General features: G+C 31.2%; 1 protein-coding gene across 1 annotated transcript in view; it reads right to left on the bottom strand.

Annotated features, from left to right (window-relative positions):
* Positions 1-1569: 1569 nt before the first annotated feature.
* The window catches only part of LOC149566375 (UPF0496 protein At4g34320-like), a 51708-nt gene continuing 39925 nt past the window's right edge, over positions 1570-13352 (bottom strand). The window contains exon 2 of the mRNA XM_089816463.1: positions 1570-2051. Within this exon, the coding sequence (XP_089672589.1) occupies positions 1570-2051 (482 nt within the window). The remainder of the gene's footprint in view (positions 2052-13352) is intronic.

The following is a 13352-nucleotide window of genomic DNA, read 5'->3' as shown; positions in this document are numbered from 1 at the left end:
TTTAACTATTCTAGGGGATCCAACCTTTTGTTTCTCTTTCTGCATTTGGAATTTACAATCAACTATAAGACGTCCAAATTGCCCACATTTCTGATAGAAAAGCCCAACATTCTCATACTCTATGGGTTGGTACTTCTCTCCCCACTTAGTTTTAAGGGTAGCTACAGTCCGGAGAGCTTGATTCAATGCCACATTCACATAGAATCTAGCATACACCAACCTAGATTTCTGCATTGTCACTTTGTTCACAGTCACAAAGTGACCAAAGGAATTTCCTATCTACCTTAGTATCTTTTCATCCCAAAATTCATGTGGCAATTCAAGTAGCCTTACCCAAACATGAGCTAACTTATTGAGTTCCACACTAGCATCAAAACCCAGGTGCCACCTTGTTAATGCAAGACAATGTTTCCCATCGTACCAAGTTCTCAAGAGTATAAAATTGAAATCCTCCTCTGTAGAGAATTCAAAACAGAAAGCATGTTAGTTTTATTTGAAATGTATTATTTTTGTGCTAAAAAGCATTTGTATTTCAAAGGAAAGCAAGCATTGTTGTATTATGATAAGTTGAGTTTTAATGTATTTTAATATCAATCCAAAATAGTTAGTTTATTATATTCAATAGTTCTTGAAGATGAATAAGAATGTATTTGATTTTATTGCAAAATTGGTTTTGAAATGTTATATACTTGAAATAGTGAAAATGGATATAGTTAATTTGCATGAATACCTTTGATATATTGAAAAGACATATAATAGACATGGTAGTCATTTAATGTTAGTAGTATGCTTTATCTCTAAAATTAGCTTCACTAGTTTCAATAGCCATAATTAGATTCATCAAAATCTATATCTGGATAGGGCCCGTAACCTTTGCTGCATCACAACCATTCAGGTGACGGCCCTTACTATCTATTGGCCACTTACCCTGTCATGGCATCATGGCATCAGCCTAAGCATTAATAAAGTTAGCAATGATAAACATTAAGCATTTTTATAAAGTCACCATTAGAATAAATCAAGTAGGAAAAAAAAATCAAGAAAAGCAAAAAGTGTAATGTGTAGACAAAACAAAACATTTTTGATAAAGAAAATGTATGAGAAAGCAAAATAAACCCACCATCAAGAAGTTCCTATATAGACCATTAAAATATTCATAACAGAATATTCCTATTAAGCCTTGTTGGACAAGATCAGGCAAACAAAATAAATAATAATTGACTATAGGGCCTCATCTTAAAGGAAGTTGCATGCCCATGTTCGTATAGAAGACAACAAAATCGGTAATTTGTGAAGGACTATATAAAACTTTTATCAAATAAATTATCTTTCACACGAACAAATATATGCAATCCTTATATTTAAGCCGATAGGCTTCACTCCTTGAGAATCAGGGACCAGAATGTTCCGCAACAGGAAAGATGGGCCGGAAAATCTACTAAAGTTTCCACTGGGTTGTTTGGTGTTTCGAGTCAGAATGTCTTCCGCATGATAGAGTCGAAACATGTCATGTGTGGTCTCCGATCTGCAGCATTTGGCATGAAAATAGTCTCCTAAGCCAGTTCTCCTTTATCTCCATGATCTCTTCCATGAATACAGTATTCCGAATGGTACTGATCTGGTCGCCAATGCTCTGGTGTTGCTCTTTTTTGCGTCGAGCTTCTCAAGAGTTTGTTTGTGTTGTAGGTGGGCAGACTTCAACAGCTCGAAAAAGTCCTCGTTAAAGGAATTTTCAGCCTTAAGAAACTCTTCCAGCTTTTCCTTACGCTTGATGTACTTCGCCTTTCCAGGAGGAGGATTTGCAGGCGCTATGAAGCGTAATGCGACATGAAGTAAACTTAGCTTGCCTTTCATCTTTCCCAGGCAATTGTTGATCTCATTGTAGAACTTTGAAGCCATTACATTGAGTTGCTCGTATAGGTCAACCAACTCTCTCAAATTCTGGTCTTTCCAGATATCTTTCTTGCTTTCCGGTATGAGATTTTTGAAGCGCTGGTCTTGTTCAGCCAAGCCGCCCTCAGCACTGGCATTGATAACTCCTTCAATCTCAGCTTTGAGGATATGAGAATTTCCTTAATACTTTGCATTTAATCATGACTGGGGTTATATAAAAACTCCCCTTCGATTTGAAAAACTGAACTCTTCATACCTTGGTAATCCAATATCGATCTCCTTAGTGTCTTATCAGTTTCTCACAGCCACATATACAATTTATCGAGTCCATGTAAAATAAATGTAGTATGTCTCAATCATCATCTCTGGGTTTGTTGAGGCCTTCTATAGAGTATGTTGGGATTTCAGTCAAATATCGATCTATGACAATAAAAGTAGACAAAACATATTACAAATGCAGGAAATGAAAATTTCTGTTATTGCAGGAAATGGAAAATTCTGTTATCTTTATTAAAATAGTTTACTCCTGCCTCGACTACACATTTTCGATTAGGCTTCTTCCATTAAAAGACATACAAATTGGTATAACCCAACCACCAATCTAAAACGTAGCATGAACTGATTACGACGACTTTTCCCATCAACCAAATTACATTGATTTATGTTGTCAACAAAAATCTGTCAACTCTACAACCACATACCTCTAATCATAAATTGCCTACTAAATTTGATTGTTTATGAGCACTGTCTCATAATAATGGAAAGTAATTTCATATATCAAGTGACCCATTATATTCTTTTGATTCTGCTAGTGCTCCTATATCAATGTCAATATTCCATTTTAATATATTCCTAAATATACAACTATATATATTCAACTAGTATAATTTCAAAGGAAATTCACCAAATTAATCAATTTCATTTTTTCTAAACTATTAAAAATAAAATTAATATTGTAAGAAAGAAAAAAATAGTATAAAAAACTTGAATTCGTTTATAATATTAAATTTAGTTATAAAGGCTATCACACAATTATTTGTTATTGGATTGTGGAAATTTGATTAAATATTATTCGTGATGTATTCTATAAGAATAAAGTTATCAAAATAATTAAAATTCAAACTTACATAAAAAATGTAAAAGTTATAGACTATCAATTTATAAAAAATTGTTTCAGTCTATGTTTTGGGCCTTTTGTTACATCTATCAATAGAAATTATACCATTTAATATCATTATTCACAAATTATCTCATGAGAAAATAAATATATAAGTTTCCAAAATCACTATTTAGCTAAACTTGATAAAGAAGGTTGTAAATCAATTTGGAACATATTGATAGAGACAAATGTTTTACTTCAAGCCAATTCTAATATTTTAATAGATGTGACATCTTTTTTTTACACTATTTAAGTGGACCTAAATTATAATTTTAAACTTTATATAGGTAGAATTTAATTTAAAAAATTTAGTTTTAAAAAATAGTTACTAGTGATTGGTCAAAGTTAATTTATTCTTTGTACAAGGTGAATGAAATAGTATATTGTCTATGTTAAATGAAATGACATAGATGAAAAAATAACTTTGGTATTCTATTTTAGTTTTGTTTAATTTGATTATTAGATTGAAAAATTCATAGAATTTACATTATACTTTCAAGTACATTAAAATCTACAAAACAATACAATACCCAATAAAATGTACTATACATTTAAATTAAAATATTAAAAAATATATAATATTTATTGATTAACTTGATTGTTATGTTGTTGTAATATTGGAGGTAGGGAAACACTATATTTCTAAGAATAAAATCACCTCTTTAATAAAATTGTATATATGTGTAAAATATAGTTTGAACATATGGTTCAGCTAACTAACTCCTTTGAAAAGTACAAAGGACATAAAATATTATAAAAACATTAAATATTTAAAAGCAACTAAACAAGATTTGCATTAAACAAATAAATTGTGAAAAAATTGAATGAGAAAGATTTTATATTTTGTATGTAACATTGGTAGAGAGAGGATTATGATATAGTGTGTGAGGCTATAAACCACCAAATATTCCCACGTATGTTGTCATACATTTTCATAGTTATTATGGGTCATCCTGGAATGAACATGGTCTATAAACCATACCAATTGTTCTTATCACATTAGAAAGCTAGAATCTCACCTATTGGAAAACAAGATGTAGCCTTTTGCATCCATGAATTAATAATAAATAAATGTATCACTATCAATGCACTCCTTGCACCCTCCAAAGATGTAAGTGTAGTATAAATTAAATGGGAAAGGCACCCCCTCTCTGTCTATGCGTGGAACCCACTCCTTGGGCAGTCCATGTAGAAAAATGTTTAATTACATATGGAGCAACCCTCATCTTCAGTGTGTGAGCCACTATTTATTATTGGTGGCCATTTTTTTAAAAAAAAATTAATGGTTTGGAGGGGCATCTCAAGACACCAGTGACTAACTAGCCAACTAAATCTTCTTTTACTTTTTTTATTAAATAAAAAATAAAAAAGTTGTTCTAAAATAATTTATAAATTATTTTTAAATCGTCAAAATTAATTTATTTGGAGATTTTCATCCGCTGCATAAGTGCTTCCTCTCGAGACTCGTGGCCCCACTCGAATGGCATTAGAAAGGATTTTTATTTAAATTGTTTATAGAATAATGTTTGATTGGACTTTGTTCGTAATGGGCCCAACACATAGGTAGGGTCTGCTCTTGCAAACCTATACCTATCATGCGCAGGCTAGACCTACACGAAGGCATCGTCCCCTTATGAAGACGAGTGCATGCAATGGAAAATGTAAGTTTGTCTTTTATAAAGTAACTTTTATTTATTTTCTTTATTATTATTATTTTAATTTTTACTATTAATTTTATATATTTATATATAATGCTATATTTTATAATGTAAATTACATTGTTTAATATATATTAATTAATATATATTTGATTACTTAAGTTTTATTATTATATATTTTACATTATATGTAATAATTAAAATATATTTTAGTATATTAATAATTTTATATACACACATATTTGACATTATATATATATATATATATATATATATATATATATATATATATATATATATATATATATATATATATATATTTATTGACATATTTATATAATATTTAATATAAAATTTTAATATATGTTAATTTGTTTAAAATATATATTTTAATTGTATATTTGATAACATAACATATATTATTTAATGTATTAATCAATATGTATTATTTGATATATAATATTATTCCATTTACCAATTAAATAATAATTTATTTAATAAGTCATAAAATGTAATTAATGTTTGAGAATTAATAATAGTTTATCTAAAAAAAAATTATAAATCAAAACTATATAATATTATATGTAGGATGCCATTATTATAGTTAAAAGGTGATATTAAATTATATAAAATTTATTCATACTAAAGTTTTTGAATTGTATTCAACTAAATAAATACTATTTAGCCTATTAGATGGTGTAAATATTAATGTTATTGAAATAATAGGATGCTCACTAAATATTGTTTTAATAAATATTATGTTCATTAAGTATGGTTATTACATTCTCTTTAGGTAATATTATAATTATTAAATCTAATAATTAACAAATATTATATTTATTTTGAAATAGATGATAAAAGCTAAAGTTTAAAGATATGGCTACTGAGTTGAAGGAGGGGTATCTGATTTAATAATCTTCTAATGATAATATTTAAGCGTTGAAGTTTTGGTCATAAAACTCGAATGAATTTAATATCTATTTGACCTAAGAGCAACCAAACACAATCATGTTAACTATGACACTTAACTAGCAAACCTAAAACATACTATATGATAATCAAATTGATTGCAACATGGTAGCTTTTAGGTATGCAATTATCATAGTTTACCCTTTAGAAAAAAATTACAGTCTTTTTTGCCCAATTTTTGGGCATGACATCATTATCTTCTATTTTCAAGAAACAATATGCCAAATTTGGATGTATTTGTACCTAATTTTTATTTCCAAAAGAAAACATTGCTTATTTCATGTAAACTATGCTAAGAATAAGAGTTGTGAATTTCATTTAACTAAGGATTTTAGAACATATTTGGACTTGTGATTTATTCAATTTAAACTTTGTCTTCAATATCAACAAGATATCATAAAGTTGTCAATTAATATAATGACCATTAGAAATGCATGTACAATTTTAGTAGCATGATCATTTGAGCGCATGTGTTTTTTTATGATACCATTTGGTCAAAATTATAGTCTTGACATAAGTGTGGTACGAGTTTGATATTTCTTGAGAGGTTTAACATGAGTATGCAGTCACAATCACCACAATCGAACCATTCTGCAACAATTTGGAAGGTCAAAAAAATAGTTAATCCTGAAATAATTATGTCATGACACTAATGCACAAGGCTAAAAGAAAAGTTTAGAGTTCTTTCTATCTCTAACTTAATCTATTATGTCAACATAAAATCATTCATGCATTTTATTGGTTTTATCCAAAAAAAATCACATATAACTTTAATGGAACATTCAAATAGTGTTTGGCTTTATAGGCATTAAGATATTTCAAGTTTTGATTTTCTACATGATAGAAGAAAACAATTAGCATGCAACAATAAAAAATGTTTTTGATTAAGATAGAAGGGAGAGGGACCCGAACTTAGAAACAAAGAGATGTTACAACATTCCTAAAGAACGAAAATGGGTCCTTATAGCCTGAAGCTAGATCGAGTAACTTTTGATGGAGTTTTGTTCTACTACAACATGCATAATCAAATACTTGATGTTTGAAGGTGAAACACTAAATAATTGTTGAGAATAGATTGATGAAGCTAATCAAAGAGGGAAATTGTAAAGGGAGATTGTTGAGACCATTCAAGTATGACCAATATGCTTCAATCATTGTTTTGTCACTGATGTCAAATCGGCTATTTGATGGTAAGACAATTGCTTATAAGATTCAAGTACTATCGCTTATTTGATTAATGAAGAGGATTTGATCAAGAGATGTAACAATAGCATCTAGAGGAAAGGTTGAGTTATGATTATGTAATGAAGTACAAGAATTAGTTACTTGATAGTGATAACATGATGTATTGATAGTCTACTTAAGGTTACAAAGGTTGGTTACACTAAGAAAGTTTAGAAGAAAAAGTTACACAAAGTTTGTCTACCAAGCTTGACCGAGTGGATATTAGGTGTCAAGCAAAGTCAGTGCAAGCTGAGCAAAAAATTAGTTGGAGCCAAGTAAAAATTCATTCTAGTGTATGTCGATCAGAATAGTTGATGCCAAGTAAAGTTTAGTTGATGCTGAGCACCAATAAACTTTAGTTCATGCTGAGTAATTTTACAATGGATGCCGAGCAACGTAGTTTGTGTTGAGCATCAGAAGCTTGATAATGTCAAGCTGCTACATTATTTGAAAGATAGTGAATTCGATGGATCCGAGCTTACAAGTTTATTTTCTTGGATTATGTGAGCCAAATGGAAGATAAGGTTGATGAGCTAATGACACATAATTCAAGGTAAATCATTTTTAGGCGAATTCAAAGAGGATTCTAAGAGAAGCTTCTAGAAGAGATATGGAACATGGGGTAGATACATTGTATCTTAACTAATCCATCTTAACCCTAAATTGGACAATAGAGAATGAACGATAAAAGATCTTAATTTTCTGATATACCAAGTGAATGGTCTAAAGTCCTCTAACAAGGTGCACTCCTAATAGGGTGATTGAAATCCTTCAACAGGGTCACATTTAACAATGTGTATTGTAACCTTTAATAGGTTGGCCTTTCACAGGGCATCACTTCAGAAGAGTGAAAAGAGTAGCATGTTACTAGTGGTTTTTCCCAAATTGGGTTTCCACACAAATCATTGTGTCAAGTGTGTTGATGAATTTGTTATCTTTCATGTTTACATTTTTGCAAGTTGATTTGATAATGACCTACAAGTTTTAAGTGATTGCATAATCTTATGGATGCATGCATGGGTATAAATGTTTTATGGGTTCACTAAGCTGTGAAAAGTTTTATTTATACATTTGAACCTTGGATAACTAATTCACCCACCGCCCCCCCCCCCCCCCCCAAAGTTATTCTAAAGTATTCCAACAATAATAAATCCTCTCTTGATATAAGTTCATATCTCATGCTGAGATTGCAATGTAAGATCATGAAATGGCTTCAAGGTTCTAGTAACTATATATACTCACTCAAAGAAATAATGTGATTTGTTGGTTATCATTTAGGGGGTTTACACTATTCATTCAGTGGATATCAACTATTTGAAAATCTAAACATTTGGCTTCACAAAGTGCAAATAAAATTTAAATTATGACTTCCAACTCCCACTCCAACTTAAACTTAACTTATGCTACTTCTACTCCTAACTATGAATGCAAGGAATCATGGATGACTTGGACTCTACTATATGTATCTTGATCAGTGACGTTGTCTACCCAATGCAAGATTCTAAGGAATTCTCTAATGGTTTTCACATTATAAGATTTTGCTTCAAACTCGGATACCATGTAATAATTTAGAGTGAAAATGTCAAGATTTAAAACCTTGATTAATAGCACAAGAGATAATATGGACATTTAATTAAGTCAATAATGATGAAAAATAAAATGAATAAGATGCCCAATACATACCAATGTAGATGTGCCTCAATATATAGGTGATGCATGATAACTAGGAGTGATGAAAGTGATAACCTATCAACTAGACAATGTGTAATCACATGTCCACAGAAGGTAGATTTTCATCCATTGTAAAACAAACTATGTGCAACATGTACAACAATGAGAGTATGATAATGTGATAAGAAAACAAAAGTAGATCTCACAAACAAAGAGGCATGAGACAATAACTAAGTGCAATTGTAATTATCCTATATCATGTGCTAAAATAAAGTACAAACTCCTATGTATCTTAATGCCAACTAGTTTGCAAATGTATTATCCTAAGTAAACATAAGTTAAGTGCAATTAGTAATATTTAGTTATGCAAACACCTCAACTTATATGCAACTTAGGTGAATGAACTTAAGCATGCAAAATCTACATGTCAATACATAATGGGTCCCAAATACTAGGCCATATTAGGCACCCATCTATAATATGTAAGTGAAAATACAATGAAATCTTTCATAAAATGGAGAAAGAGGAAAAAAACACATGGGAAAACCCCTCCCCCAAAAAAAGAGAGATGAAAAAGAAATCAAAATTCATGGATGGATGGAGTAATCAATGTTGGTATCTCTAACCATTGTTGTCTATTATTGTCAACCACTTAGTCATTTGCAAGGTAGAGTTAGATGGACATCACTATGGCAGAGCTACTCTATGAAGGGTGGGACATGTGGGTATGTGTAGGATCATGGTGTGCCAAAAAGTGGTGATGTGAAAAAAATAGAGTTTGAAGACGTCTAAAAGTGCTTCAAAATTCTCTCTGACTTTTTTTCACCTATCTAGGTACCAAACCTAGAAAGTAAGGCCGAGCCTTATTGGATATTCGATTTGATATCAGATATCTGATAATTAACATAATAATATTATCATAATATAACAAATATAATAATTATACTATAATATAATATTATTACTATATTATAATAATATAAAAATATTATATTATAATGGTATAATATATTATGTAATACTATATAATATAATATAATAATAATAATAATAATACTATAATACAATAATATTATTATAATATTATACTATAATAATAATATTATATTATAATAATATAATATAATATTTTATATTATAATATATAGTAATGTAATATAATATATATAAAATATAATATAATATAATATAATCATAAAAATGTAATATATTATAATATAATATATAATAAAAAAGTAGTATATTATATAATATATGTGGCAAATATCGAATATTTGATACCTATGACATTACATAATAAAAAATCATAGACCCACGGGCCCTTATTTTGCATATTTGGGGGCTAGTATTTGCACCGTGATCGGATATCAGATATACGATCAGATATCGAATATCAAGGCATGTTTTTTATTTTTTAACTCATTTTTAACCTAAATTCAATAGATTTTAGCATGATTTTGTTTGTTTTAGTCGAATCTAGGGTTTTTTTGAAAAAAATTGTTAAAATTAAGGTTTTTTAAAAATATATATTATGTTTTGCAATTCAATAGGAATGGCTGATCAAAATGATGACACTGAGGCTGGGAATAATATTCCTCATAACCCCCACCAAATGATCTAGTACCCCCACAAAACCATCCACCAAATGATCCTCTACCCCCTCAAAACCCTCCTCCAATCGAGGATTTGATAAATAAAAATCTCACCGAATTGAGAGGTTTGCATAGAACATATAATAATGTACCTGCATTGGCTCCTATGTTATCCATGTTAAACACCATAGTGGATAACATTGAAACCCTTACAAACCAACAAAATGCCGCTCTTCGTTGGCGTGATGAAATGCACAAGATGTTTGATGATGGTTTGGACTATGATGAGGTTGTGGCCCTCAATATAACCAAAGAGGATTTGGCTAGCCTTTTTGTGAACCCAAAAATGGGTTTACCAATCGACCCAAAAAAATCCAAACTATCAATTAAATGGTGCACAAATGACACCATACGTGCAAAATTTTGGGATCATTGGTTGATGGTCTTTGATATCCCTCCACATGGCAATTTAGACATATCATTTTATTTCCTTAGAAAATTATATGCAAAATTTGTGTTGAAACTTAAAGTGAACTATTGGAGCATGAAGGCCAACATGAGCTTAGGACTAGGAGCTCCTCAGGATAGACCCTCTTCCCAGTGGAAGAAAGCTAACACTTTTGTCCCCCCCACTGATATCTCCCCCCCCCCCCCTCCTTGAGTTCAGCATCCATATATTATCGTAGAGGCTAGCTCTCAGACCATCAGAGCCATTCATAGGCTAATTAGCCTAATGATATCTCAAGCTAGGTCAATCTTGCCTCCTCGTGTGGAAGATGTTGATGCTAGTTCATCATCGGCTAGCTCATCACATGTTTGTGTGCCTCACACTTGCATTGCATGCAAGAATATTTTCCTGGGTCCCATAGGTGATCTTCCTGAGTATCATTTTGTATTAGACGAGGATACACTAGACACATGCACAGAGGCTAGAGAACCTGATATGAGAGAGGAGGGGAATGCAGAGGCATGGACTCCTTTGGTGTCAATATGTGTATACATTTTTTTGTTATGAAATATGAAATTTAAAGTTAATTTTTATAATACAGTAATTTTACTTTTTAAGCCATACTAACTTTTACATGTATGTGATCTTCATTCATGTTTAGTTGATGACCGAGGAGGAGCTCAGACAGATTGATGATGCCATGCTCTTGGCCATTTCATTTGGCCTTGAGACATCTATGGTACATTATGTTGTGTTTGCATTTTATTTTTCTATTTGATATTGTAGCATATATGGTTGCTAATCTTTCTTTTATCTTGCAGGTACCACCTGTCCCGAGGGCACAAAGTGCGGGGGGTGAGCAAGCACGCATTGACAAAGGAAAGGTAATTAGGTGCTTTCTGTTTGATTAAATATCGATGCATTCTTGTAAAATGTTTGTAGTAATCCCATTTAATTACATTCTTTATTGTATATAGGGTGTGGCTACTGGTGATGATCCTGTACAAATTTCGTGTCGTAGACCATCAGGGATTTTTATTTGCACTGAGAACCCCATTGTATGTATAAGTATCATTTATTTTTTATTTTCCTTATCTTCATAAATAAATTCAAAACTGATTTCTGTGATATTAACAACTACTATTTTGTATCTCATAGGAGACTCCTAGTGCACATGAGGTCCGACAGGAGAGTTATGTAGATTTGATGATGTGGTCACTCTCTCCTGAGGAGGAGCCTACAATAGTAATGGGTGATGTTGAACCACCTTGGTAAAGACTAGTTCATTTAGGGAGGCTTGAGACTACATGCAAAGGGAATCTTGTCGATTTTACTCTTGTTTCAAGGGGAAGGGGGGGGGGGGGGGGGGGAACCTAAGAGCTCAACATGTTTTGGTGATGTTAAATCACCATATCAATGAATAGCTCATTTGGAGATGGTAGCTAACCAAAGCTTAGAAGATTATTTTTATAGTATTGTAAAAGTTTTTTGTGAGAACCTTGCTACTAAAAATTCAGAGTATATGCATTTTTCCTAATGATTCTAAGCATGAATGCAAGATGGATCCATTTCTCAAGAGTATTTAGTAGGTTGATAGTTGTTATGAACTTTGAGCTACCTGAATAAAAGGACAGGACTCCTTGACCATGGATGATGCAAAGATAGCACAATGAAAGAAAGGATCAAACCAACTCCTACACAACCTTCAAAGTTTTCACAAGGATTTAAAAAAATACTTGGTCTACTTCCTTGAATGGATACTCCTCCTAACAAACACTAAAAATGGTTTCTAGACTTACCTTCCACAAGTAGGACCCAAAACCACATGTGCCCAATTCAATGCAAATATGGCAACCTCCCTCAAAATGGGCATAATGAGGATTTTGTTGTTAGGAGTTACATTTTGAAAAGTTGTCAAGAAAATTGCAAAAGTTGCTGAGAAACTTTTTACAATTTTTGCGCTAAGACAATTTTTATTGCAAATTTGCTTGTAAATGGATTCCACAAACTCCTAGGGACCCTACTACTGTTATAAACACCTAGACTACCTAGAAAACATAGAGATAACCAAAAATCCACTTTATTGGACCAATTGATGCCCAAGGCTTATAGTTGCACCATGGGGTCTTTTATCCATTACAAAAGTGGATGGTCATAGGGAGATCATTAGATCTATCCCTAGACCTTATAGGAGGGAAGTTAATATCATGGGGCAAATCAATTTGGTAAGCATTGTTGCCACACTTTTTACCAATGGAGGAAGAGTTGGCATGGTTGTAATAATGCATGGTAACCATGATGAACCAACAAAAAGGAGAAACACTATGAACCATGATGCACTTGAACATGAAGATGATTATGGAGAGGATCAAATGCAACATGTTGCTTCAATCCAAAATGTCAAGAATATACAAGGGTTTGACTTTGAAAATATACAAGATCACATTATTAGAATAAAATAATAAGTAAAATATACAATGGAAACCTCACACCATAAAAAATAATGAAATGCATTGATAAGACTTGTAGTAAAAGGCTTACACAATATTAGCATCATAAAATCACTTTTTGTTTCAATGCCTCATAGCGAATGAGTATTCAAACTTATTGACACCTTCCCCAAATTGTTTTTTAAGAAATCAAGTATTCTAATTGTTCATCTGTACTTTCTAGATTTTTCTTATTTGATTAGTTTGATAAAAATAGTTTTAATAATCATAATTTCAGCTTTATGTTAA

This window comes from Cupressus sempervirens, chromosome 3, assembly GCF_028749045.1.
Source record: "Cupressus sempervirens isolate cs-2001-9-10 chromosome 3, ASM2874904v1, whole genome shotgun sequence".
Lineage (NCBI taxonomy): Eukaryota > Viridiplantae > Streptophyta > Pinopsida > Cupressales > Cupressaceae > Cupressus > Cupressus sempervirens.
This window is presented reverse-complemented; position numbering and strand designations above follow the sequence as displayed.